Source organism: Gopherus flavomarginatus, chromosome 3, assembly GCF_025201925.1.
Source record: "Gopherus flavomarginatus isolate rGopFla2 chromosome 3, rGopFla2.mat.asm, whole genome shotgun sequence".
In the NCBI taxonomy this organism is placed as follows: domain Eukaryota; kingdom Metazoa; phylum Chordata; order Testudines; family Testudinidae; genus Gopherus; species Gopherus flavomarginatus.
This window is the reverse complement of record NC_066619.1, coordinates 136,258,349-136,285,891: the sequence shown is the minus strand read 5'-3', so window position 1 is coordinate 136,285,891 and position 27,543 is coordinate 136,258,349. Positions and strand designations below refer to the sequence as shown.

General features: G+C 47.5%; 1 protein-coding gene across 3 annotated transcripts in view; it reads left to right on the top strand.

Moving 5' to 3' along the window:
- The window catches only part of TMOD1 (tropomodulin 1), a 94,173-nt gene that overhangs the window by 19,311 nt on the left and 47,319 nt on the right, over positions 1 to 27,543 (top strand). For all 3 annotated transcript variants that reach the window (XM_050948315.1, XM_050948317.1, XM_050948316.1), the window contains exons 3-4: positions 9,399 to 9,555; positions 21,552 to 21,671. In XM_050948315.1, the coding sequence (XP_050804272.1) occupies positions 9,399 to 9,555; positions 21,552 to 21,671 (277 nt within the window). The remainder of the gene's footprint in view (positions 1 to 9,398; positions 9,556 to 21,551; positions 21,672 to 27,543) is intronic.

Sequence of the window (27,543 nt, the reverse complement as noted above, 5' to 3'; positions counted from 1 at the left end):
GTGACAGACGGGCACTCGCTTGTACATGAACGATAAAAATGAAGGCCTGTTTAATAGCAAACGGGGGTTCAGGGAAGGCAACAGTGTGCAGATTCATAGAGCGGAGCTCTGTGGTGACCAACCCTTGCAGACAGTCCAGCAGACATTGGGTATGAGCGGTGTGGGGGGCATCGGCCCACTACACTCTACTATGTTCCTGTCGCTAGTGCAAGCTAGTGCCACACTGCTGGGCCTGACTGCTCCTGGGCTCTTTCCTAAAGGTGGCTTGCAAACCCTCCATGTTTTGTCTTAAGAGCAGAGCCTGGCTTGCTATCTTCATTGCCCAGTACATTGCAGGCCCCAGGTGTGTGTATTTCCATCCGCAGCCTCAGGCTGTCATCATCCTACAGCTGCCTCTTCATCCGGTTTCTCCTGCGTGGCTTCACATCCTGCCATTGTCTCACTGCATCACCAGGAACATTTCAGCCTTCAACAGGCGGGGCAGAAGCAGCAGCCGGAGGAGCCATGGTGGTATGCAGGGCCCCTTTGTGTTCACTCAAGACACTGGCGGTGAGGCAAGTCTAGGTTCCGCCATGCTTGCTCCTGTTGAGTGGTGCGGTAACTCCGCAATTCGTCCTGCTGATTTCAGAGGGAACACAGCCCTGAGTCAGCAAACAGCGAGCATGTGGTTAACTCCTACTAAGCTCGATCACATACTTCACTTTAAACACGTTGAAGTGCTTTGAGCCATGGCCATCAGGGAGAGTTTTCAGACTGTAGGCTTACTGATTGCGGGTGAACGTTAGAGAATCTAGTCTGAGGTGTGTCGAGTGATGCTTGTTGGAGTCATGAAAAGCACAGGAAGGCAGAAGGGGCGGCAGGTCTGAGTGGGGCGGCAGAGAACGTGTGAGGGAAGTTGACAGTCCTGCTAGGTGAAATGACATCAGCATCACAGTTAAGTAAGCAACTGGGCAAGAGGTTATCGCTCCAGGCGCAAGGTGAATGGAAGAGGGATCACAAGTGGGATGACCCAGGAGCAGGTTGTAAAACGTTATCCTGATGTATGGGACAGTTCCCGCGTGAAGAGCCTGTGTTTACCTCATTGTTCACTTCTGCTCCCAATCTGTCTGCTCCCAGCTGGGGTCTCAGTCTCTGCCCCAAAGGGTGACCAGACTAAGACAATCTTTTTGTTCTGCACGGTGGGGTCCTGGGGCACGACTGGGACCCCTAGGCACTACAGCAGTACAAATAATAATTTATGTTGATCCTAATGTATCGTCTGTACGTGGCAGTAGAAAGCTCCCTCTTCTGCTATTGTGTCTGCAATTGTTCATTGAAAGAAGGCAGGCGTGACTGCAGATGTGCCCAGTAAAGGGCAGTTTGGTTGTGACAGAGAACGAGGCTGCTGCGGGGCAGGGGCATCCTGTTGCGGAGGCATTCTGAGTGTGTTCAGACTGCAGGGTCCTGACTGTCAGAGCTGGCTGAAAAATCCTCATGACACCCTTCTCCAGTCGAAAAATGCTGTTTTCTTGGAACCAAAATGTTTCATGGGAATGTATCAATTCAACAAAAATTATCCTGGGAAGAGGGGAACAGCCACCCTCAGAATAGGCAGTAGCCCTGTGATTAGAGCACTCACTGGGTGTGTGGGAGACCCTGCTTCAAGTCCCAGCTCAGTTCATTCTAACTGCTGGGCTACAGAGCTGGTCTCTGTCAATATCCACCGCAGTAGAAGGGGGCCAGACTCCTTGGGGACAGGCTGGTTTGAGTGGCTAGGAGGCAGTGCAACTAACAGCAATAGGGGAGGGTAAAAAGAGGGAAGAGCTGAGCACTCCGCACAGAATTGAGATATTGAGAATAAAAGTAATCAAGGAATCAAAGGCACGAAGAGAACAAATTCTTGAATAGCCTAGACAGCAGCGCTGCGAGCCAGGGGAGCAAACAACAGAAACTGGAATTGCGCATTTATTATTAAAACCTAGTGGGAGCGCCACCCCTCTCCGCTCCTAGCACCTGCCCCGGCTGCTGGCTCTGTGCCCGGGAATCCGGCTGCCGGCCCCACGCCTGGGGCATCGGCTGCCAGCCAAGGCCCCTCGCCGAGGCTCTGCTCCCACCCCCACCCACAGCTATGGTCCCAGCCTCGGCTCCCTTACCGCTGTCTGCGCCCCCCCTGGCCTTGGCTCCGAGGGGCCGTGTGGGGGTTGCAGACAGGGGTAAGTGGGGGTGCACAAGGTAAATTTAGGGACCACTGCCATATTGGGTTAAAAAACTGGGTTAGAAGGGAAGTGAAGTGAAGGCAGTTATAATAATATGTATATACTAGACTATTGATAAGGGAAGCAAAGGGACACAAAGAGAACTCTGTGGCCAGCAGAGTTAAGGACAGGAAGGAGTTTTTAAAGTATGTTAGGAACAACAAGAATCCCGACAATGGTTTTCATAGAATCATAGAACTGGAAGGGACCTTGAGAGGTCGTCTAGTCCAGTCACCTGCACTCAAGGCAGGACTAAGTATTATTTAGACCATGCCTGACAGGTGTTTGTCTAACCTGCTCTTAAAAATCCCCAATGATGGAGATTCCACAACCTCCCTAGGCTATTTATTCCAATGCTTAACCATACCATCCTGACAGTTAGGAAGTTTTTCCTAATGTCCAACCTAAATAGCCCTTGCTGAAATTCAAGCCCATTGCTTCTTGTCCTATCTTCAGAGGTTCAGAAGAACAATTTTTCTCCCTCCTCCTTGTAACAATCTTATATGTACTTGAAAACTGTTATCATGTCCCCCCTCAGTCTTCTCTTCTCCAGACTAAACAAACCCAGTTTTTTCAATCTTCCCTCATAGGTCATGTTTTCTAGACCTTTAATCATTTTTGTTGCTCTTCTCTGGACTTTCTCCAATTTGTCCACATTTTTCCTAAAATGTGGCACCCAGAATTGGACACAAAACTCCACTTGAGGCCTAATCAGCGTGGAGTAGAGCGGAAGAATTACTTCTTGTGTCTTATTTACAACACTCCTGCTAATACATCCCAGAATGATGTTTGCTTTTTTGCAACAGCGTTACACCATTGACTCATATTTAGCCTGTGATCCACTATGACCCCCAGATCCCTTTCCACAGTACTCCTTCCTAGGCAGTCATTTCCCATTTTGTATGAGTGCAACTGATTGTTCCTTCCTAAGTGGAATACTTGTATTTGTCCTTATTGAATTTCATCCTATTTACTTCAGACCATTTCTCCAGTTTGTCCAGATCATTTTGAATTTTAACCCTATCCTCCAGAAGACTTGCAGCCCTTTCCAGCTTGGTGTCGTCCACAAACTTTATAAGTGTGCTTTCTATGCCATTATCTAAATAATTGATTAAGATATTGAACAGAACCAATCCCTGTGGGACCCCACTCATTATTCCCTTCCAGCATGACTGTGAACCACTGATAACTACTCTGTGGGAATGATTTTCCAACCAGTTATGCACCCACCTTATAGTAGCTCCATCTGGGTTGTATTTCCCTAGTTTGTTTATGAGAAAGTCATGCGAGACAGTATCAAGAGGCTTACTAAAGTCAAGATATACCACATCTACCACTTCCCCCCATTCTGTTACCCTGTCAAAGAAAGGTATCAGGTTGGTTTGACACGGATTTGTTCTTGACAAATCCATGCTGACTGTTGTTTATCACCTTATTATCTTATAGGTGTTTGCAAATTGATTGCTTAATTATTTGCTCCATTATCTTTCCGGGTACAGAAGTTAAGTTGACTTGTCTGTAATTCCCCGGGTTGTCCTTATTTCCCTTTTTATAGATGGGCACTATATTTGCCCTTTTCCGGTCTTCTGGACGGTCTCCCGTCTTCCATGACTTTTGAAAGATAATTGCTAATGGCTCAGATATCTCCTCAGTCAACTCCTTGAGTATTCTAGGATGCATTTCATCAAGCCCTGGTGATTTGAAGACATCTAACTTGTCTAAGTAATTTTTGACTTGTTCTTTCCCTATTTTAGACCTACCTCATTTTCACTGGCATTCACTATGTTAGGCATCTAATCACCACCAACCTTCTTGGTGAAAACCAAAACAAAGAAGTCATTAAACACCTCTGCCATTTCCACATTTTCTGTTATTGTTTTTCCCCGCTCATTGATTAATGGGCCTACTCTGTCCTTGATCTTCCTCTTGCTTCTAATGTATTTGTAGAATGTTTCCTTGTTTCCTTTTATGTCCCTGACTAGTTTGATCTCATTTTGTGCATTGGTTTTTCTAATTTTGTCCCTACATACTTGTGTTATTTGTTTATATTCATCCTTTGTAATTTGACCTAGTTAGATCATTGAAGATCTCCTGGTTAAGCCAGGGTGCTCTCTTGCCATATTTCCTGTCTTTTCTATGCAGGGGGATAGTTTGCTGTTGTGCATTTTTGTCCATTACTAGATGAAAATGGTAGAATAATCAATAATAATGCAGAAAAGGCAGACACATACACAGGGCCGGCTCCAGATTTTTTGCTGCCCCAAGCAGCAAAGAAAAAAAAAGAAAAAGAAAAACCTAATTGAGCTGCTGCCAAAGTGCCACTGAAGAGGAAGAGAGGGAGGGAAGGACCCACCGCTGAAGACTGAAGCAGAGCAATGAGTTGCCACAGACCCGGACGTGCCGCCCCAAGAACAGACGGACTGCTGCCCCTTTCTATTGGACGTCCCAGGCACCTGCTTCCTTCGCTGGTGCCTGGAGCCGGCCCTGCATATACAATATGTATTTCTGTTCTGTATTTCTGGGGAAGAAGCAGGTGAAGTCATATCATATGATAGCACTCTCTTCATTCCACTAGTATCTTAGGAGGATGTTAAACAACAACTGCCAAAGTTAGACATTTTTAAATCAGCAGGTCTAGATAATTCAGATGCAAGAATTTTAAAAGAGCTGGCTGAGGAGCTCACTGGACTGTTAATGTTGATTTTCAATAAGTTTTGGAGCATTGGGAAAGTTCCAGAAGACTGAAGAAAGCTAATGTTGTGCCAGTATTTAAAAATGGTAAATGAGATGAGCCTGTCAGTGTGACATCAGTCCCAGGCCAGAAAAAGGAGTAGCTGATACAGGACTTGATTAATAAAGAATCAAAATGAGGATAATATTATTAATGCCAATCAACATGGTTTATGGAAAATAGATCCTGTCAAACTAACTTGTTACCTCTTTTGATCAGATTACACTTCGGTTGATAAAGGTAATGGTGTTGATGCAATATACTTAAACTTCTGTAAGGCATTTGTCTTGGTACCAGATGATATTTTGATTAAAAAACTGGAAAGAGATACATTTAACATGGCCCACATTAAATGGATTAAAAGCTGTTTAACTGATTGGTCTCAAAATGTCATTGTGAACAGAGAATCATCATCGAACTGGTGAGTTTCTATTGTGGTCCAACAGGGGTCAGTTCCTTGGCCCTCTGCTATTTAACATTTTTATGAATGACCTGGAAGACAACATGTAATCATCATTAAGTTTTCATGTAAACCCCAAACTGGAGAGTGGTAGATAATGAAGAGGGCAGGTCACCACTATAGAGCGATCTTGATTGCTTGGCAAGCTGCGCACAAACTAACAATATGTGCTTTAATGTGGCTAAATGTCACTGTGTGCCTCCAGGAACAAAGAACGCAGGCCATACTTACAGGCTGGGGGAGATTGTCCTGGAAAGTAGTAATTCTGAAAATGATTTTGGGGTTGTGGTGATGGATAATCAGGTGAACACGAGCTGCCAGTACGATGTTGTGGCCAAAAGGGCTAGTGAGATCCTGAGATGCATAGACAGGGGACTCTCAAATGGGAGTAGAGAGGTTATTTTATCTCTATTTGGCATTGGTGCAACCACTGCTGGATTGCTGCGTCCAGTTTTGGTGCTCACAATTCAAGAGGGGTGTTGATAAATTGGGGAGGGTTCAGAGAAGAGCCATGAGAATGATTCAAAAACCTGCTTTGTCGGGTATGTCTACACTGCAAAGAAAATGTCAGGGCACTGAGTCACAGAGCCAGAGTCAATTGACTTGAGCTAAGGCTGCAGAAAACAGCAGTGGATACGCTCCTACTTGTGCTGGAGCCTGGCTCTGAGGCCCTCCCCCCTCCCTGGGTTTCAGAACCTGGCTCCAGCCTGAGTGGGGATGTCTACACTGCTGTTCTTAGCCCCACAACCTGAACCCCACAAGCCTGCATCATTTGACCCAGCTCTGAGTCTCAGTGCTATGGGGTTTTCTTTGCTGTATGGACATACCCATAGTGATAGATTCAAGGAGGTCAATCTATGTAGCTTAACAAAGAGAAGGCTCAGAGGTGACTTGATCACAGTCTATAAGTACCTACATGGGGAACAAATATTTAATAATGGGCTCTTCAATCTAGCAGGCCAAGGTATATCACAATCCAATGGTTGGACATTGATGGCAGACACATTCCGACGGGTGTAGCAGGGCGACGATTCACCAGCGCGGTGTCTCCTGCTGGTCATCCAGGGAATTACCTCTTCCAGCCTAGAGCGCCCTCTGCAGGCCGGTGTCTCGCCTGTCACTGGCCCCTGTGTCCCTCCTGAACCCCGGTGCCGCTTTATATCAGGGGTTCTGCCCCTGCAGTACCCTGCAGTCTCTCTGGGTCTCCCCTCCCCAGGGAACCCCCAACCTCCCTCACCTCGCCTCAGTCTTTGGCTACTATCAGTCACCATCTAGTCCCTGCTCACTAGGGCGGACTGCAGTCTAATTGCCACTCATCCTCAGTCGGGGGGGTTGGACCAGCTGCCTCTGGCCTAGATCTGGGCAGCCCCTCTGCAGCCTAGTACCCTCTAGTGGGCCCTTACTTCGGCCTGCAGCCTGAGGCTTTGCAAGGCTGTACTCCCCAGCTCCCTGGCGCTTTCCCAGCCCTGCTCCACCCTAGATACCCTACTCAGTTTCCCAGGCAGCCAGATCCCTCCCTCTCCAAAGGCTAGAGAGAAAGTGTCACTTGGCTTCTGGCCCCAGCCCTCTTAAAAGGGCCAGCTGGGCCCTCATTAAACCAGCCACAGCTGTGGTCAGCTACCCACTCAGCTTCCCCAGCCGTTCTTAATTTCTCTTACCCTGCTGAAGCAGCCCTCTCCAGGGCCGGAGCTGGGTCATCACCCCGCCACAATGGGAAATGAGGCCTACATTTTAACAACAAGTGCTCTTAACCACTGGAACAATTTACCAAGGATCGTGGTGAAATCTCCATCACCAGCTGGTTTTAAAGCAGGATAGGGTTTTTTTTCCAACCATTCTGCTCAAGGAATTATCTGGGGGCAGTTCCCTGGCCTGTGTTACACAGGAGGTCAGGCTAGATGATCACAATGGTCCCTTCTGGCCTTGGCATCTATTAATGTCTCCTGTTGGAGCATCTCCACTTTGTAGACATAATTAAGCACTCATTGGGCCGGAGAGAGAGAGACTCTAGAACCTAGTGGCTGAGGTACCAACATCCCATGTGAGTGCTCTCATCACTGGCTATTGGCTGCTCTCGGGTAGAGGGTGTCTCTCTTGTGCTTTTTGCAAAACATTTCAAATAGGTCTTGTTTTCATTCCGCACTGGAATGGAAACACGCATCGAAACTTTGACAGTTTTCAAACTTCTTGTTTTCTGGGGAGCCCTGGTGACCATCCCAGCAGTTGCATGTCAGAGCTGCCAATAGAATCTAGAGAAGTCCCACATGTGCAAATGATGGGGTGGTTGGGTTCCAGAGAGTTAAATGAAGCCATGTAGCTGGAACAGTATTTTATACCCACACTAAGACCTGTATAGAGCCAGCTGGCAGGCAAACAGATTGTTCCAACACTAGGGTGGGTAATGCCATGTACAGTGGGATGAAGACTCTCCCTGTTATGCACATTAATATCCCATGGGAAAGCAGTGGGTTGTGCAGATTACCCTGGGGATTAAAAGTGCCAGTGACATGATACAAACAAAGAATAATCAGACATTCAGTGATCTTCCTGAATTATACTTATTGCTTCCCCTAACGAGGCTGAGCCAGAGAGTGTCCTGGTAAAGCTAATGATCAAAGAAAACATCAGTCAAAGACACAGTGTGGAGCAGCTAAGGTAAAGTGTGTGGGTCGTGGCCTCTCAAGGTGTCAGGCCTGAGAAAGCCAAGGGCAGAACCATTCCAAAGCATTCGGATTAGCGCATTGCAGTTCAGCATGGCTCTCTGCATAGTCAGCTAGTGGTGACTGAATCTGATGCTTACAATAATCTGCCTGGTTTGTAGCTTTTTGTATTTTGACTCAATTAGCAACTAATGATTTCATGTATTAGGCTAGACATTGGGAAAAGCAACCTCTTGCTCCCAGTTCATGAGACTTGGTAATATGTAAATTTTGGCCCTGTTCCAACAAAGCACTCAAGTGTGTGTTTCATTTCAAGCAGGCAGTAATCCTGTTGACTTCAATGGGATTATCCTGTGCTTAAATGTAAGCATGTGCTTAAGTGCATTGCTATGTCAGGCCATTGCTGCCTACCCACCATGGCTACAATGGCTGCATACTATGTAGTTACTATTTAAAAGGCATAAGGTCTATAACATTTTTTATTCTGCAGTAAGATAATAGACACACTATTTCTAAAATGACCTTCCCCCCAAAGCCTTGCAGGTAACTGGCTCTCTCTCAGAGCTATGCAGAACATTGGGGAGGGGAAAATGTGTGTGAAACCTCATTGTACATTTGTCATGTCATGTCCTTTCAGGTGATTTTATATTCCTGATGCTCTTTTTCTGTTGTTCCATGTAATGCACCGACGTGGCTGTTTTCACACTGGAAATGTGTCAAACCCCAAATTTGCACATTTTCTGGGCCAAGCCAACTTGGCTCAAAAATAGGCCTCTGACGATGCAAGCCCCAGCCTACATGGGCTCCAGATCTCTGTACTGTCACCTTTAACGCTCTCTGAGCAGCAGGTTCTTTCTCATGTGGTCCTGTTCTCCTCACTCCTCAGGCTGAGCGAGGAACTGACACACGAGGATAGGGGGGATCACATCTTGCTTTCCTCGCATGAGTCAAGTGAGAGCAGGATTTGGCACTTAATGGATAAATAGATCAAGGTAGTAAACTGGGAGAAGAGGTCAGGCAAAGACCATTATAACCTAAAGGGAGGGGGAGAGAGAACTTCTGGTCTACACTCAGTAGCAATAGCAGGTCCAAGGTCAGCGACTGGGTGCTCTGGCAGAGAGCTGAGAGGGTAAATGGACATAAATTGTGTCAGAACTATACAAATGTGGAGTTCAACGGTGAATTCATTTTCCCGTTTGCAAGACAAATGATGGGCACAAAGAAAACAATTCAATAAAAGAGAGAGAAAAGATGATGGAGTCGTTTGTTTTAATCTGAATAGCTAATCTTGGTGTCCTGCTCTTTGAATCCAGAATGATCTGCTGCCTGTGGGACTCAGACAGAGGGACCAGACCAAAAAGACACCAACTGGCCCATTCAAAAGGGATGAGCTTCTGGACCACCTAGAAAAGCAGGCAAAAGATATGAAAGATCGAGAAGACCTGGTCCCTTTCACAGGAGAAAAGAGAGGTATGGCTGCATGTGGCTTTGGTTGTAACACATGCTGTAATGCAGAGGATCCCCGGGGCAAACAGAGATCTTACAGTGAGGGCTGCTGTGCATCGTGAGTCAGTCCAGAGGAGGAAGACATGACCCATGTACATGATGGAAACGACTGTGTCTGAGATCTGGATGTTGAATGCAGCAGCTTCCAAGCTGCTGGTGCTGACCCCACCGGCATGACAGCTGTTCTCAACACCAGCTGGTGGCAGAGGCAGATGCCAGTCTGGCACATGGAGCCAGATTTGGTCACGTAGACCAAGCCAAGGCTCTTGGAAGCAGTTGTGTGTGGGTGAGAGATTGCAGCACACACAGGAAAACTACAGCTCTACCCTCCCTGACTCCTGTGTGAGAGCATTGCTCATGTCTTCCTTCTCCCCCCTCAGCTCGCATGACTGCTCTTCACTCCTTCTACCCCGACTGCTTCCTTGATGGGTCCTCTTCCCTTCTCCCACTGCCTGTGGGACTTGCATAGTTCTGGGGCCTTGTCCCCAGCATGCCCTGTCCCTGGCTGGTCGATCCCACTTGTTTAGTTTCAAGCAGTCTCTGTGCTGATGTGCTGATGACGCGGAGATGTTCCCCTCCACTCCTGACCTCGTCTGACCAGTCCCACATGCCAGGCTCTCGCTCTGTCATCTCACTCGAACATCGAGCTGCAGTTTAAGCACGATATGGCCAAAACGGCACTCCTTATTTTTCCTATTTAGCCTTCTGTTTCCCCCGTCCAATGCCCCTGTTGAAAATGCTCCCAATTTCCCCATCCCCGAGCCCCTTGATGCCGGGATCAGCTTTTCCTTCCTCCATCTCTAGACTGTCCAAGTCCTGCCAGTTCTTCCTCCACCATGTATCAGAGTTCTCAAAGTTCTTCCCCCTTCCTGTCAGCATCCTGAGTGTTGCTTGGGCTTGGCTAGAGAGAGAGCTGAGGGTGGCGTCTTTACACTTGTTGAGAAGGAGACCTGGAGCTGGTTGGCATCTGTGTATCGCTGGCACTTAAGCCTGTATTGACTCATTAGCTGTCCCAGTGGCTTTGGGAACATGACCGAGCCTTGCAGGACTCCGTAGGTGAGGGCCTTGCTGGTGGAGAAACAGATGCCCATAATGATTCATTCTGAGAGGATGGGATATGGGTTAGAAGCCTAACTCTGGGTGCCCATTTAGGAGACCATTGGCCTCTGTCTGTTGGCCTCTGGGGTGACGGCATGTGGAATAACGTACCCAGTTCCAGGTGCCGTGTCTCCAGGGGGAGCCTGACAAATTGGAGGGAGTTCTACAAAACAACAGACTGATTCTGGGTCTGTGGGAATGGATTGGGGAGGGAAGATTAAATGAACTTATTACGTACAGCTTGCCTAAGGGAACACTAAAGGGGATCGTGATAACCGCCTGCAAATACGTGAAAGGTGTAAACACAAGGCTGCAATGACACGCTGTGGTGCAACTGAGAGGTTACAGCTGGGATCAGTGGGATGAAACGAAGAGGGAATATCATGATAAAATTCTCCACAACGGGATTTATTTGCCTGTGGAATAAGCCCCCAAAGGATGAGGCGGGAGGCCCTTCACTTGGCATGTTCAGCCCTGGACTGCCCGAGCACCAGCTAATACTCCCATACCAAACCTTCATCAGGAACCTCACTCTGGTTCATTTCCTGACAGCGCATTCACTAAAACCCAGAAATCGCCAGCTAGCTCAGTAGCCATGTCCACACAAGCCTCCTCCAGCATGCCTTCCTTCCCAGCACCCAGCCTCCTCAGAAAACGCCCTTTCAGAGCCATCTGGCAGCCAGCCAATGTGCACTCAATGCCCAGCCTTCGCTTAGTATCAGCTGTAAATTACAGAGACACATGCTCTGGCAGAGCCTGGGACTGGGGTACTTGTAGAAGAAGCAGTGAGATGCTGGGGTTAGGGGAGTGTGAGGAGCAGGGCTGTGTTGAGGGGTTATGGGTAGGGCAGAAGGGCTGTGTGGGTATTATGGAAGAAAGAGAGCAGGGTTTCTGGTTAATGGGCAAGGGTTGGGGAAGTGGTGGAAAACAGCTTTCCTCTGCTGATCCTTAGGAAGCTCATTAGAGCTCAGCTCCTCTGTGGTTACATGTCCCTCCTCTCCTGCCCCATAACCTCATTGAACATCCCCCTCTGCCCCAGCCCATCCCATCCTGCCCATACTCCCCTGTAGCTCTGATGAATTCCCTGTGGCTCCTCAGCATGCAGCTCTTCTCTGGTCTCACTTCTCCCTCCAAACCATGGCCCCATCCAGCAGAAACCCCTTCCAGCTCCCTCCCCACAGCATCTAGTCAGTGGGCTTGTCTGTGAGAATGCAGCTGGGGAGTTGGTGGTTGGCTGGGCGGTGCTGGTGGGTCTGAGCAGTTTGTCAGCTTCCCCCTGCACTGGCCCTGAGAGCTGCCCTAGTCCTGTGCTCTGGCGTTGATCTGGGTGCACCACAGCGCTCAGGGCTCTTTCCTCTGCCATAGTCAGTACATTTTAGTGAAAATGCCGTTGTCCTTGGCAGAGGCATGATGATAAATGAAAGGACTAAATTCAGTGGCCATGGTGTAAAATAGAAGGATTAAAATGCCTTAAGTATCAAGTCACAGCACAACCTTAACTAGCCAATGTGCCTCCATAAGGCAATAGGCAGTGGTGCAGGGGGAATGTATTATAGGCATTTAGCCTCTCCAGAGTCTGAGGTATTAGGAATTGTAATTCCTTCCAATGATCTTTACAGCTAGATAAAGTGTTTCTAACACTCTGTGGAGGTAGATATGTATTTATATTACATTTAGATACAGAGATGTTAAGTGACTTGCCCAAGGTGACAGAGCCAGGAATAGGACCCAAAAGTTGCATGCATTTGCTGACAATCCTGGCTTTAGTTCTCTGCTCTAACCAGGGAACTAAAAGTCAGATGGCAGATGAAATTCAGCGTTGATAAGTGCAAAATTATGCACAGTGGGAAACATAATTCCAACTATACATACAGAATGATGGGATCTAAATTAGCTGTTACTACTCAAGAAAGATCTTAGAGTCATGGATAGTTCTCTGAAAACATCCACTCAATGTACAGCCACAATCAAAAAAGTGAACAGAATGATGGGAACCATTAGGAAAGGGCTAGATATTGAGACAGTAAATACCGTACTGCCTTTATATAAATCCATGGTATGCCCACACCTTGAATACTGTGTGCAAATCTGGTTGCCTCATCTCTAAAAAGATATATTGGAACTGGAAAAGTTTCAGAAAAGGGCAACAAAAATGATCAGGGGTATGAAACAGCTTCTGGATGATGAGAGTGTGATGGGTTGGATCACAGAAACCCACTTGGAAACTGCCACCTGATGTTCTGAGACTGCCTCTGAGCCCATTTTCTCTTGGAACTTCAGTGCCCTGCCTGGTTGTGCCAGACACGCTAGCCTGCTACAAACACAGACCCAGAACTGAATCATGTCCCCCAAAAGCTGCAGGCTTAACTGAAAACAGCTTAAGAACTGCTACTGTCTCCAACACCCAGGTACCCAACTCCCAATAGGATCCAAACGCCAAATAAATCAGTTTTACCCTGTATAAATCTTATACAGGATAAACTCAAAAATTGTTTACCCTCTATAACAGTGATAGAGAGATATGCACAACTGTCTCTTCCGCCCCCCACCCCGAATGTATTAATACATTCTCTAGGTTAATTAATAAGTAAAAAGTTATTTTATTAAATACAAAAAGTAGGATTTAAGTGGTTCCAAGTAATAACAGACAGAATAAAGTGAATCACCAAACAAAATAAAATAAAACAAAACATGCAAATCTAAGCCTAATACAGTAAAAAAAAGTGGTTACAGATGAAATCGCACCCTCAGAGATGTTCCAATAAGCTGCTTTCACAGACTGGATGCCTTCCTAGTCTGGGCACAGTCCTTTCCCCTGGTTCAGCCCTTGTTCCAGCTCAGGTGGTACCTAGGGGATTTCTCATGACTGCAGCCCCCTTTGTTCTGTTCCACCCCCTTATATAGCTTTTGCACAAGGCGAGAATCCTTTGTCCCTCTCTGGGTTCCCACCCCTCCTTCTAAATGGAAAGGCACCAGGTTAAAGATGGATTCCAGTTCTGGTAACATGATCACATGTCACTGCAAGACTTCATTACCCACTTGCCAGCGCACACATATACAGGAAGTCTTACAAGCAAACAGAGGCATCTGCAGTCAATTGTTGTGGTTAATGGGAGCCATCAAGATTCCAAACCACCATTAATGGCCCACACTTCGCATAGTTACAATAGGACCTCAGAGTAATATTTCATATTTCTAGTTTCAAATACAAGAATAATACATACATACAAATAGAATAACCACACTCAGTAGATTATAAGCTTTGTAATGATACCTTACAAGAAACTTTTTGCATAAAGCATATTCCAGTTACATTATATTCACACTCATTAGCATATTTTCATAAAATCATGTAGAGTGCAATGTCGCAGAGGAGAGATTAAAAGGACTGGGACTTTTCACCTTGGAAAAGAGACAATGAGCTGGGAGGAATGACAGAGGTCTATAAAATTGTGACTGGTGTGGAGAAAGTGTATAAGGAGGTATTATTTACCCCTTCACATAGCACAAGAACCAGTGTTACTCAGGTTTGCTGGAACAATTTTTATAGTAGGGGTGCTTAGAGCCATTGAACCAAACTGTAAACCCTGCATGTGAATGGAAACCACTTCAATTCAGGGGGTGTGGCAGCACTCACAGCACCTCTAGTTCCAGCACCTATGGGGTCACCAATGAAATTAATAGGCAGCAGGTTTAAAACAAACAAAAGGAAGTGTTTCTTCACACAGTGGATGGTCAACCTGTGGAACTCTTTGCCAGAGGATGTTGTGAAGACCAAAATGATAACAGAGTACAAAAAAGAACTAGATAAGTTCATGGAGTATAGGTCCATCAATGGCTACTAGCCAGGATGGGCAGGAATGTAACCCCATGCTCTGAGAGTGTCCCTAGCCTCTGACTGCCAGAAGCTGGGAATGGGTGACAGGACATGGATCACTTGATGGTTACCTGTTCTGTTCATTCCCTCTGGGGCACCTGGCATTGACCACTGTCGGAAGACAGGATACTGGTCTATAGAAGGACCTTTGGTCTGACCCAGTATGGCCATTCTTATGTTTAATCACTAGACATGCTCCCTTCCCATGGTACTGAAAAGGATACTAGCAACAGGCACTGAAAAGCTAGTGTTGTCCTAGACAAGTGTAAATAGATCCAAGAGTAGAGTGCGTGTATGTGTGTGTGTGTGTGTACACAATCCTATCTTTAGAGCTGTGCAGAGGACAGAAATTCCATTTTGAGAAGGATTGAGATTGGAACAAACCTGAACATTTTGAAGTTCTATGCAAAGGAAAATTCCTAAACAAATTTGTTTCCTGTCAATCAAAACATTTTGTTTCTATTTTGACTTCTTAAATTTTATCTTATAGTACAAAATAAAAAATGGAAATGAGATGTTTTGACATTATCAGAACACTTTTCTCCCTGGTTTTCTTCAAAAATGAAATTCTGGCAAAAATTATTCAATTTTGTGTGACAAGGTGGGTGAGGTAATATCTTTTATTGGACCAATTTCTGCTGGTGGGAGAGACAAGATTTTTAGCTTACACGGAGCTCTTCTTGAAATCTGGGAAAAGTACTCAGAGGTTGCAGCTAAATTTGAGATGAAACAGAAGTTGGTCCAATAGATATTACTTCACCTGTCTTGTGTCTCTCATATCCTGGGACCAACATGGCGACAACAACACTGCATGTGTCAGTTTTGGGAAGCATTTTGATTGTGATAGAACTGCATATTCTGACAGAATGTTATCCCATCAAAATGTTTCTGAACAGCTGTAATTTCCTTGTTAAATAAGGGTACTGGGCATTATTGCTAAGGCTAAGATTATGTCATTGAAGTCACGGAATCCATGACTTCTGTGACCTCTGTGACATTTTCCGCTTCAGTCTCGGTGCAGAGGGCTGGAGCTGTCAGCTGAAGCTCTGAGCTGCCATGAGCAGTGGGGCCCCCTACAGCTCCCAGCCACGATGGTCTGGAGGTCCAAGCTGCCATGGGTGAAGGTGGGGTCCCTGCAGCTCCTAGATACAATGTGGGGACCTGGAGCTCCCAGCCGCTGTGAGCAGCGAGGCGACCCAGAGCTCCAGGCAGCATGTCCCCTGAGCTCTCAGCAGCCACAAGCAGCCAGGGGACCCAGAGCTCCAAGCCGCTGCGGGCAGCTGGGGGAGTTCAGAGCTCCCAGCCACAGTAGCGGCGAGTGCTGGACTCCCCCACTACTGCAGTGGGGCTGGGGCTCAGCCCCATTTTGTCACTGTTATTGTTAATAAAAGTCAGGGACAGGTCACAGGCTTTGTATAGTTCCAACACAATTTATGTATATTTATCCTCTCGGCTCAGTGCTGGCAAGGAATCAGACTTCTAGTGGAAAAAGAAAACAGTGATGCAGTTTAAATTTTATATGTCAGCTCAGAGCTGAGATTGTCAATCTCTCAATGCCTTCCAGCCATTTTAATCTAAAATGCTCATAAATCAAACAAAGTGCTGTTACGAGAACAGACAAGACATTATATTTTTGCCAGAGTGGCTACAGTAACACCGTAAAACACCTTCCCCTTGTTTCAGTGAAATCACACATGGAATGGAAAGTGAAAATGGGCTGTTCCATGAAGTACCATGCACCGCACATTGTGGCTTTCCATTTCATCTTGAGAGACAGCACAACACAGTTGCTGCTTTGTGCAGCCTAAATATAGCCACATTCAGGCTGTGTGCTGCTTCTTAACAGCTGTGGCAGCATAGTCTTTGTTCTCCTTTTCAGTTAGTGTATCATTGCTGACCCTACTTTCAGACAGAGGACAGAAATAGTGCTGGGTGACATTCCATGCTGAGAGCTCCATGCATGCTGTCTCCTTTGCCAGGCCCATTTTCCAAACGCGTACTGGTTCTCTGTGTGCTGTGCGTGACTTCTCCCCTTGCACTACTGCTCTGTGACTCTCTGGTCACAAGTTCCTCCAGCAGAAGAGCTGAAACAAATCCGTCCCTGCAGCAGCATTTTGAAAACATGCCCCTCTAGCTTCTCGGCTGACACTAGCTGTATAATGCTGAAAGCGTGGCTGCTCCAGGGTGACTGACCCTTCTGGCCAGTGAGAGAAGTCCCTGATCTCCCTGTGCAGTACGGGGAGGGGGACGATCTCACCTCATGGTGCAGGGCAGGCCTCTGGACTTCTGCTTTCACTGCTCAGGGGGACAGACTTGGGACTCTCTCGCTGGCAAGAGATGACAACCTCCTGACAGGCCTAGCTTCCCCAGCAGCACAGGTGCTGGAACTAGGGGTGCTGGGAGGCTGCTGCACCCCCTGGCTTGATGGGCTTTCCATCATATGCAGGGTTTACAATTTGAGTCAATGGCTCTTGGCACCCCCACTATATACCCTGCTCCAGCACCCCTGCACAGCAGGCAAGTAGCCAGTCAGGCAGACCGGGACAGGCTGCGAGGAGCCCTCCCTCAGGAAATGCTGCGATGTTCCTCTCCGCGCCGAAAACTCTGGCACTGCCACCGCCTCCCTTCCCCACACATAGGCCCATCAGTCTCCTGGCTGCTGCTCTGGTCCCAGCCGCCCCTAGTAGGGAGAGCACCCCTGGCACTCCATTGCCCTGGCGTAGAAGATGGAGCAGCCCTGGGGTGAGTGATGGGAGGTATCAGAATGAGGGAACTGACGAGGCGGTGGGAAGCTGATGGGGAGGCTGCACCTCCCTGTAGCCACAGTCCTGCCCGCAAAGATAGAGATGACAGAGGTGTCTGGGGCAGAGGTGCCAACTTCCCAAGTTCCTGGGGGTGCTCGACCCCCCACCTCACCCCTTCTCCCAAGCTCTCACCCCACCCCACTTCTTCCTGCCCCCGTGCCATGGGAGTTCATCATGACAGTAGCACTAGAGATCCCCACCATGGTTAGGGTCCCCTTGTGTTAAGCACTGTACAGACGTAGTCTGAGATTATTCCTGCCCCAAAGAGCTTTCAGTCTAACAGAGCAAAGGTGGGAGGGGAAACTGAGGTGCAGAAAGGGGAGTCCCTACCCACTGGACCCTCCGGGGGATTTAAGGGGACCTGGAGTAACGAGTGGTTGGGGGCCTGAGGCAGCAGGAGTGCTCTCTGTCTGTATTACCAAGCTATCACCTGGTAGGCTAAGAAGATCTGACCATCATGGGAGTGGGGGGAGGTGGGGGGAACAAAGAACAAAGCCAGTGAATTCATGGGAATAGTTCTCAAGGGTGTCAGTGCTCTGTTTATCATCTACGCCTGAAAGTGTCTGGTTCCTTTTCCCCAGAGATTTCTTACCTCTACAGCAAGTCATCAGTTTCCTGGGGAAAGCCCCAGCTGGTGCTCCGCTCTCCTCAAACACAGTGTCTGCCCCACAGGTGTTTGGTTCTGTACAAGCTGTGTCTGGCCTAGGTACGGCTTCAGGCTTCCAGAGCAGGAGTTTTCAACTGTTTTTCATTTGCAGACCTCTTGGAAAATTTCAAATGGAGGTGCAGACCCCTTTGGAAATCTATTGTCTGTACATAGAGTTGAATTCTGTTCGATCTAATTATTTTGCAGACCCCTTAGATATAGTCCGTGGACCTCAGGTTGAGAACCATTGTTCCAGAGCACTGTCGTGTCGTTCTCTCTCCTCCCTTGCAATGAGCTGGGGCTGCCCCACCACGCCAGAGGGGGCCCCATGAAGTTAAGATATATCATAGCTCCAGAGTGTCTGTGGGTAAATGTCATGCGAGTATGACAGTAATTTCATCCCTACAAGTGGAAATAAATCACACTAAAGCAGAGGTGTTCAAACTGTGGGGCCTGCAGATAGGGTTCCCACCTGGCCAGGATTTGATCGGCCTCGCTGGGTTTTTTTATGGATTTGCCAGTTGCCAGAAAAACAATTTAATCTCCTGGATTTTTTACATGGGTCTAAAGATTTGCATTATTCTCCCAATGCACTGGGATGGTGAATGGTGAAAGTTTCTGTGTCCAGCTGTGTCCCCCCTACCACAGGCTGAGTGACAACAGATCAAAACTATTGAAAATACAGCAGCTGTCCGCCCCCACCACACTAGTGCGGGCCTGTGAGAGCGGCTTGAGTCACGGGAGAGTGAGGAGCCAGATGATGTTATCAACCTTGTCTGCCTGTGTGCTCTCTCCAGGTCCTTGGGTCCCAGCAAGTCTAACACCAGCTGTGGGTCTGCTTCTCCAGGCCCAGACCCCTCCCATTCCCAGCAGCCTCTGAGAGGACTGCGTAACTGGAGTGCCCCATGTGAGGGGTCACTGCCGCAGCCTGGCTCTCCTGCAGTGCGGCCACTGGAGGTCATGCTGTGGGCACTGCCCTGGGTGCTGCTGGGTGCTAGAGGAAATCCAGTTGGTGCTGCTGACCTGTGCTCTCCCCATCACTCTCGCTGCTGCTTTGCTCCTGCTTTTCCTTCACCCGGGCTTTTTTGAGTTCAGCCTGCAGTAGTGATGTGATCACAGTTGATGAGAGCTGTGTTGTTCACCAGGCGTCTGCACGTGTTTGGAAGCTGCACATATTTGATGCTGATTTGGAGTTTGAGCAAATGTTGTTAGAAAAGGCCACAGAGGGTAAGACCCATTTCTCTCTCCTGGGTCCCTGATTGGCTAAGGTCTTCCCAATTAGTCTAGACAAGGTGTTTCCGTTGGCTTCCCAGAGAAAGGTTCTGTTTCAGCTGAGCTCTCTGATCCAGATGGCAAATCAGAGCAAACAAACATTTTCTCCCAGCCCCTGCCCCTGTCTTCCTTCCATCAGCTGGCTGCCAGCTGCACTCCAGCAGACATACAGCCTGGTTACAGCTTGTCCAGGAAAAGGTATCTGGCTCCAAGCAGTCAGGCAGGAAGTGTCCCAGTGCCTCGAGGAAGAAGAATGATCTCTAGCTGGGACTCAGGGCTGAAGCTGGACTTCCTACCCTGCCATGATGCAAAGCCTATGGCTGCCTCTGACCCTGGGCAAGTCACCTCAACTTCCTGAACCTCTGCAGCCGCTCGAGTGAGGTAGAGGGCAACATGTGGCAAGGGGACGTTCAGGAAAGTCTGTAAAGTGCTTTGAGATTTTTGGATGGCAGCTTCTGTAGACCCATAATGATTAGGGTTCTGCACTAGCTGGGCATACCCCTCACCCCTCTTTTGGGACCACTGTCTTTCCCGACACCACAGCGCTGTCTGCACCCTTCCCTGCCCTCTCTGTTGTCCGTAGGTGTCTCCCCATCTCTGTGGTCGTCACTCAGAAACTTCCTCAGACTCCAGTTTCTCTCTCTATACAACTCGGTATCCCCTGCAGCACCAGACTTTAGAGTACACGGTGCCCTGTTAATCTGCAGGGTAAGACTTGCCCTCCTGGTGCCATTTCCCTTGATGGTGCACATCTTCTCCTCACATTCTGTGGCTTCTCTCCCTCTCTCTGCAATACTTCTACCCATGCCCTCTGATTTGCCGTAACTACCTCTGCCCTCCTCTCTCACAGTTATTTTGAGACGTGTGCCTGTGAGTGTATGTGGTTGCTCTTTCCTGCTCAGACCCAGATTAGTCTTTGGCCTTGGATTAGACAGTCCAAGTCCCTGTGAATTGGTTTCCTGAGATTTTTGGTCTCAAGTGGCGGAAATCTCATGAAATCAGTGATTCTCACCAGACTTCTCCTGACTTGGCACTAAATCCAGATTGGATGTGGAAAACTCAAACTCAGAACCACAGGGGTTGGTTTGGATTTGGGCTTTCTAGTCTGAACCATCAACAACCACCACTCCAGAAACCTGGGGAGGGAGCGTGGAGTTCCAGTAGAGACCTGTCTTTACTCCTATGTAAGCCACGGTAATATTTTCCAGTGTGACCAGTGGTCGCAGTGAGCCTGCAATCCCCTGACTATGTGTGAATAGAACTGGGATATTGGGTTACCCAAACCCTTTTGAACTTGAGGCCTCTCCTTCCCTAGGTTGCACATGAGCGGAAGTCTCTTGGAGAGATGCTGTGGTGCTATGTTTCCAAGGTCAGTGGAGGGGCAGGACCTGCCTCTGGAACTTGCTTCCTGACTGCCCTTCAGATCACAGCTCGAGCCAGCTCCAGATCAGGCTGCTAGGCTTTGGCTAAATGTTTTTGTCTGCTTTTCTATTGTGCATTTGCTGTGGTCTGTCCTGGTCTAGGTAGCTGGATGCCTTCAGCCAGGCATGTTTCTATGAAGGGCGGGACATGTGTGAGCTCCGAGCACTGTGTGTTTTTGATAAATGTTGTTCAGTTTGTAGGTCCTGTTGTTATAGAGAGGCCAGTAAATATATACAGGAGTACTTGTGGCACCTTAGAGATTAACACATTTATTTGAGCATAAGCTTTCGTGGGCTACAGCCCACTTCTTCGGATGCATGGAATGGAACAAAAGCTTATGCTGAAATAAATGTGTTAGTCTCTAAGGTGCCACAAGTACTTCTGTTCTTTTTGCGGATACAGACTAACATGGCTGCTGCTCTGAAACCAGTAAATATATAAAATACCTGGGCCTAAGAAGTCAGGCAATTCACTTCTGACCCAGGCAGTTGAAGGAGCCCATTTAGAATAAATATGAGATGGATTTGCAGAGCTCTGGAGTGTGGGCTACATTCTGCTCGCCTGTGACTTCCTAATTCTGGTTAGAGTTTCTTTGCTCACTGCTCTAGGATCTGTAACTCATCCTCTGGGTGAAGCTAGTCAGAGGGCAGAACACACTCCATGCAGAGGGTCAGCAGCAGAACTAATCACCGTATACGTCCTTCTGCCAGTCTGCTGCCCTGCAGAGAATTTCACCTAGAATTCTTTGGAAGTGAATCTGTGCACCAAGTAAATCTGACTCAGTGATCGCTAAACAGGAGCCAGCAGCCGGAATGCTATTGACATCACTTTATATTTATAGGAAAAGTCTGGGTCCCCAAGGAGAAGCCAATTGATCCTGTTTTGGAAAGAGTAACCCTGGAGCCAGAGCTGGAGGAAGCCCTGGCTAATGCATCTGATGCAGAACTCTGCGACATCGCTGGTAAGATCCAGTTCCAGTTGGGAGAGTCTTACAGACTTGTTTACTATTATTCCTCCTTATCTGTGGTGTGAAACAGGTTACTGCCTTCCTCACAAATGCTGCTTTCTGCTTTTTATTTTAATGTTGTTGCTTAAGATTTGGTTACAAAGTCTACCCTGCACAGGTAAAGGGTTTGGTAGGATTTACTTAGTGACTACAAAGGAGTTATAGAATAAAGTCTGCCCATCTGTCTTTTCCCAACCAGAGGCCAGACTGATCTGGAGTGGGGAGGGTGTTAAAGTATCTACTCAAAAAAAGAGGAAATATTTTCTGTTTTTTCTTCTCTTTCTTTCTGAGTCTCTGCATTTATTCCCAGTACACACAGCTTCTGCACATGAATGCAGATCCCATGCGAGTGTGTCCTTTAAACGAAGCACATAGAACCTGAGGTTTGTAACCTGTCCTTTAAATCGGCTTCGGTACCCAATGACTGGAAGTTAGCTAATGTAACAACAGTGTTTAAAAAGGGCTCTAGAGGTGATCCCGGCAATTACAGACCGGTAAGTCTAACGTCTGTACCAGGCAAATTAATCGAAACAATAGTTAAGAATAAAATTGTCAGACACATAGAAAAACGTAAACTGTTGAGCGATAGTCAACATGGTTTCTGTAAAGGGAAGTCGTGTCTTACTAATCTATTAGAGCTCTTTGAAGGAATCAACAAACATGTGGACAAGGGGGATCCAGTGGACATAGTGTACTTAGATTTCCAGAAAGCCTTTGACAAGGTCCCTCACCAAAGGCTCTTATGTAAATTAAGCTATCATGAGATGAGAGGGAAGATCCTTTCATGGATTGAGAACTGGTTAAAAGACAGGGAACAAAGGGTAGGAATTAATGGTAAATTCTCAGAATGGAGAGGGGTAACTAGTGGTGTTCCCCAAGGGTCAGTCCTAGGACCAATCCTATTCAATTTATTCATAAATGATCTGGAGAAAGGGGTAAAGAATGAGGTGGCAAAGTTTGCAGATGATACTAAACTACTCGAGATAGTTAAGACCAAAGCAGACTGTGAAGAACTTCAAAAAGATCTCACAAAACTAAGTGATTGGGCAACAAAATGGCAAATGAAATTTAATGTGGATAAATGTAAAGTAATGCACATTGGAAAAAATAACCCCAACTATACACATAATATGCTGGGGGCTAATTTAGCTACAACGAGTCAGGAAAAAGATCTTGGCATCATCGTGGATAGTTCTCTGAAGATGTCCACGCAGTGTGCAGAGGCAGTCAAAAAAGCAAACAGGATGTTAGGAATCATTAAAAAGGGGATAGAGAATAAGACTGAGAATATATTATTGCCCTTATATAAATCCATGGTACGCCCACATCTCGAATATTGTGTACAGATGTGGTCTCCTCACCTCAGAAAAGGTATTCTAGCACTAGAAAAGGTTCAGAAAAGGGCAACTAAAATGATTAGGGGTTTGGAGAGGGTCCCATATGAGGAGAGATTAAAGAGGCTAGGCCTCTTCAGCTTGGAAAAGAGGAGACTAAGGGGGGGATATGATAGAGGTATATGAAATCATGAGTGATGTGGAGAAAGTGGATAAGGAAAAGTTATTTACTTATTCCCATAATACAAGAACTAGGGGTCACTAAATGAAATTAATAGGTAGCAGGTTTAAAACAAATAAAAGGAAGTTCTTCTTCACACAGTGCACAGTCAACTTGTGGAACTCCTTACCTGCAGAGGTTGTGAATGCTGGGACTATAACAATGTTTCCCTAGCCTCTGTTCATCAGAGGATGGAGATGGATGGCAGGAGAGAGATCACTTGATCATTGCCTGTTAGGTTCACTCCCTCTGGGGCACCTGGCATTGGCACTGTTGGTAGACAGATACTGGGCTAGATGGACCTTTGGTCTGACCCAGTACGGCCGTTCTTATGTTCTTATGTAACTTAGTCTGACTTTTCCATTATGGGTTTGGTTTGTTTGGGCAACCTATCTCAGCGCTGGTGGATTAAAGCTGTAGCAGGGAGGGGGCCAGTTTCTAAAGGGACCTTTTCTCAGTATCGGAAAGGTTTTGTTTCATTGCAGTTCTTTCTGATAGTCGAATTTTGCTATGTTAGCTTCAGAAGAGGGTGAATCTGAATGTAGGCGTGCTCCCCTGTATCTAGCACACGAGGATTCGCTCGGGAATGTCAGGAAGATCAAAAGGTGACTTTATTACAGTGTGTGTACCAGATACTAAAGGGCTATTTAATTTAGCAAAGAAAGGCATGACAACTACCCATGGCTGAAAGTTAAAGCAAGACAAATTCAAATTAGAAATAAGGCACAAATTTGTAACAGTAGAATGATCTCCTTTCATATGCATCGCAAGTCGATCTCTATTTGTTTGGCCATCTAATGGCTGCATCATCAAGGGTAGTCAGGAGTTACAGCCCACTCTCCAGTCTTCTGACTGAGTTCTCCTCCACCATGTTAACCGTCTTCATTGCTGCCCCACAGTCACACTGTGAAGATGGGGCTAACCCAAGTTTCTGCATGGTGGCAACCACTTTGGCCGTTCTAGTCACCAGCCAGGTAAGCCTAGTTCAGGATCTGTGTCCCAGGTTGCAACACCTGGATGAAAGTCAGGGCTTCTGAAATTTGTTGGCATGCCTGTGTCTCTAGCCCAAAGTTGCTGCCACACTACAAGGACATAGCGGTCAGCCCTGGTATGCTGTTGTTCATCCGAGACTGGCACTGGGTCAGCAGTGCTGTGGTGGTGCATGAACTACCCACAAAAGGATCTTGTGAAGTCAGTCATGGCAAGTCAGCAGCAACTGCAGGTGTGGGTGTTTTCTTCTAGAGGTGGGTGAATCTTTTGGGAAGTGCGCATTGCTCATTTGCTCCTATTGGAACCATTGTCAGCCTTGTGTGCAACAGGCTGCACATTATTCTAAGTACCACCGCCAGGACTGAGGTTCATAGAACATTTGCCTCTACTCCCCAGGAGGATCTTGCTAGCTTCTGTATCATAGCAGTGCTGGAGATGACCATTTTCTTTAAGTGCTCTAGGGGTCACTTTGTTAGAATGTGGCCCAGTTTGATTCCTAAGGAAATGACAGCTGGCTGGAAAGGGAGAGGATGATCCTCAACACAGATTGTAAGGGGTTGATCGGTCAGGGGATCCTTCAGCTGGAAGGTTATGGCCACTGTCTTAGATGCACTTACCTTTGTCAGTGGAGACTTACATTATGTGTCCACAGCATTCATGTCCTGGCTGAGTGACCCTTTGCTATCATGTACATCATCACCCACAGCAGCAAGACAGATGTCATCTGCACATGTGTAGTTATCGGCCTTTCTTGTGGGTAGGTCATAAGTGGGTATGTTGAAGAGGAGAGCAGCTAGAACGGATCCTTGTGGGAGTCTATTACAGAGCTGTCTAAGCCAGCTGACTTTGTCTCCAGCTCATAGGTGCCGACTTCCTCTCTACCTGGGGAGTGCTCGATGCCCCCTCCACAGCTTTTCCATAGCGGGCAGGAGGCGCTGGGAGGGAGGGGGAGTAGTTGATCGGTGGGGCCACCAGCAGGCAGGAGGCACTGGGGGAAGGGGGGAGCTTGGCTGCCAGTGGGTGCTAAGCACCCGCTAATTTCTTTCCATGGGTGATCGAGCCTTGGAGCACCCACTAAGTCAGCCCCTTTGCTCCAGCTGGCAAGATGAAGCTCTGTTTTGTTATCATTTCCATGATAAACCACATCATGGGCTTACAGGGAACAGTCTGCAACAATTTAGTGGTCAGCCCCACATGCTAGACGGTATCATCTGCAGCTGACAGATCCTCCAGAACAGTACCAGCTTTCTTGCTCTTCTCAAAGGCATCTTCAGTGTCTTCTACTAAGTGAGTTACTTCGTTTAGGTATAGCATCCTCGTCTGAAGCCAGCCAGAACAAAGGGACAAGCACTGAGGATGGTGCCCAGGGGAGTGATGGGTTCTCCATTTCTTGGTCATGAGATCATGGCTGGATGCCTTTCTGGAAGATCTGCTTCCCCCTTCTCACCATGCACCATACCTTGGCTGGTGTCGGTGCAGCGCACTAGCCAATGCTGCTGTGCTTCCAGCTGAAGAGCACAGATGTGCTAGAAGTGGCAGGATTTCTTTTGGAATTTATCAGCAGTAGAGCCTTTGGTTTTGCTCAGAGGGCACAAGGGGAGACCAGAGACCAGCAGAGACCAGCCACGAGTCCCCAGTGCCCACCCAACAGCTCTTCTGCAGCCAGGGGCGGCTCTAGGCATTTCGCCACCCCAAGCATGGCAGGCAGGCTGTGTTCGGCAGCTTGCCTGCGGAAGGTCCACCGAAGCCGCGGGACCAGCGGACCTCCCACAGGCAAGCCGCCGAAGGCAGCGTGCCTGCCGCCCCCGCGGCGCCGGCAGAGCGCCCCCCGCAGCTTGCTGCCCCAAGCACGCGCTTGGCGTGCTGGGGCCTGGAGCCGCCCCTGTCTGCAGCCCTGCTTGCGGGTGGAGAGTGAGTGCTGAGCTGCAGCTGACCCCATCTGGCAGGTGGTTCCTTGGGGACATGACCAGGTGGCATAGTGTAAATCAGCCCCCAGGCTCCCCCAGATTGTGCCAGGGATGGCCGAGATCTGGCTAGAGAAACGGGAAACAAGCATCAAGGTCCCAGAGAGGCTGCTATAGTGGAATGCTAAACTGTGTTATACATTCAGCCACTAGGTGGCACTGTGTGCAACGGATCTTATTTAAGCTAACCTCGGTCACACCTGTCTCAGTCCTCAAAGGCACAACGCCTTCAAAGGAGAGCCCCAAAGGGGGCTTAAATTCATAACTCTGCTGGACACTGAAATCACAGTCTTCATAAAGATGCTGGATTTGTGGCTTATTACCACAATCTGTAACCCTTTTTGTCCTATGACTGCAGGGGTGTTAACGGGCCACTCTACCGTGAATGGTCCCTTAGAATTTCTGTTCCACCTGGTATTTAGCTGCGATGCTCCGTGTATGTTTCCCAGGCCTAAAGAAGAGCTCTGTGTAACTCGAAAGCTTGGCTCTTTCCCCCACAGAAGTTGGTCCAATAAAAGATGTTACCTCCTCTGCCTCATCTCTCTAGTGTGCTGGGATCAACTTGGCTACAAAGATACTGCAAGCAACAATGGAAGTTATTTGGTGATTGTCTTTTAAAACAACACCCCTGACTATACAGCCTAGGGAATGCCACAGCACATTAGGGTCACGTCTGCTTGAGGCGCTATTAGATCTTTGTGGTGGATGACAGTAAATTCAGTGTCTATTTTAATTTCTCCATGACCATCATATTTGAGATAATTAATATAAATATTTATGGGACACCTTTTTTCTTAACCATAGAAATGAAGAATTGAAAAGACTAACTGACATTTTTAGTAGTTTTAGTGGGCATCCTTCAGTCTGAAGAGACCATGGGTATGTGCCCCTGAGAGATAAAGAAATTACTCTGTTGGTTTTGTGGCAGCCACAGCCATGGCTGAAGAGACCCACTCAAGAAAGACAATCTCTCTCTGCCGCATCTGTCACATTTAAAGGTGGTGTTTCAACCCTTTGGACTCTGCCTTCTTCAAGCTCTCTTCTCCTCTGCTAAGCTGGACGGCTTCCTCTCATAACTCTGGAGACGGATGTTAAGCTCTTGTTTCCAAAGGCTGCAGTCTTGAGTGTGATCTTCCCAATTTTCCACATCCATGTCCATTTCTTTGAGGTCTCACTCGCACACATCCTTGAAATGCAATGTTGGGCGTCCTTTGGGTCTTTTTCCAGATGCCAGTTCACCATAGAAGGTGTCCTTGGGATGCACCCATCACTCACGCAGCACACATACGCAAGCCAGCGGAGGCGTCTCTGTTGGAGAA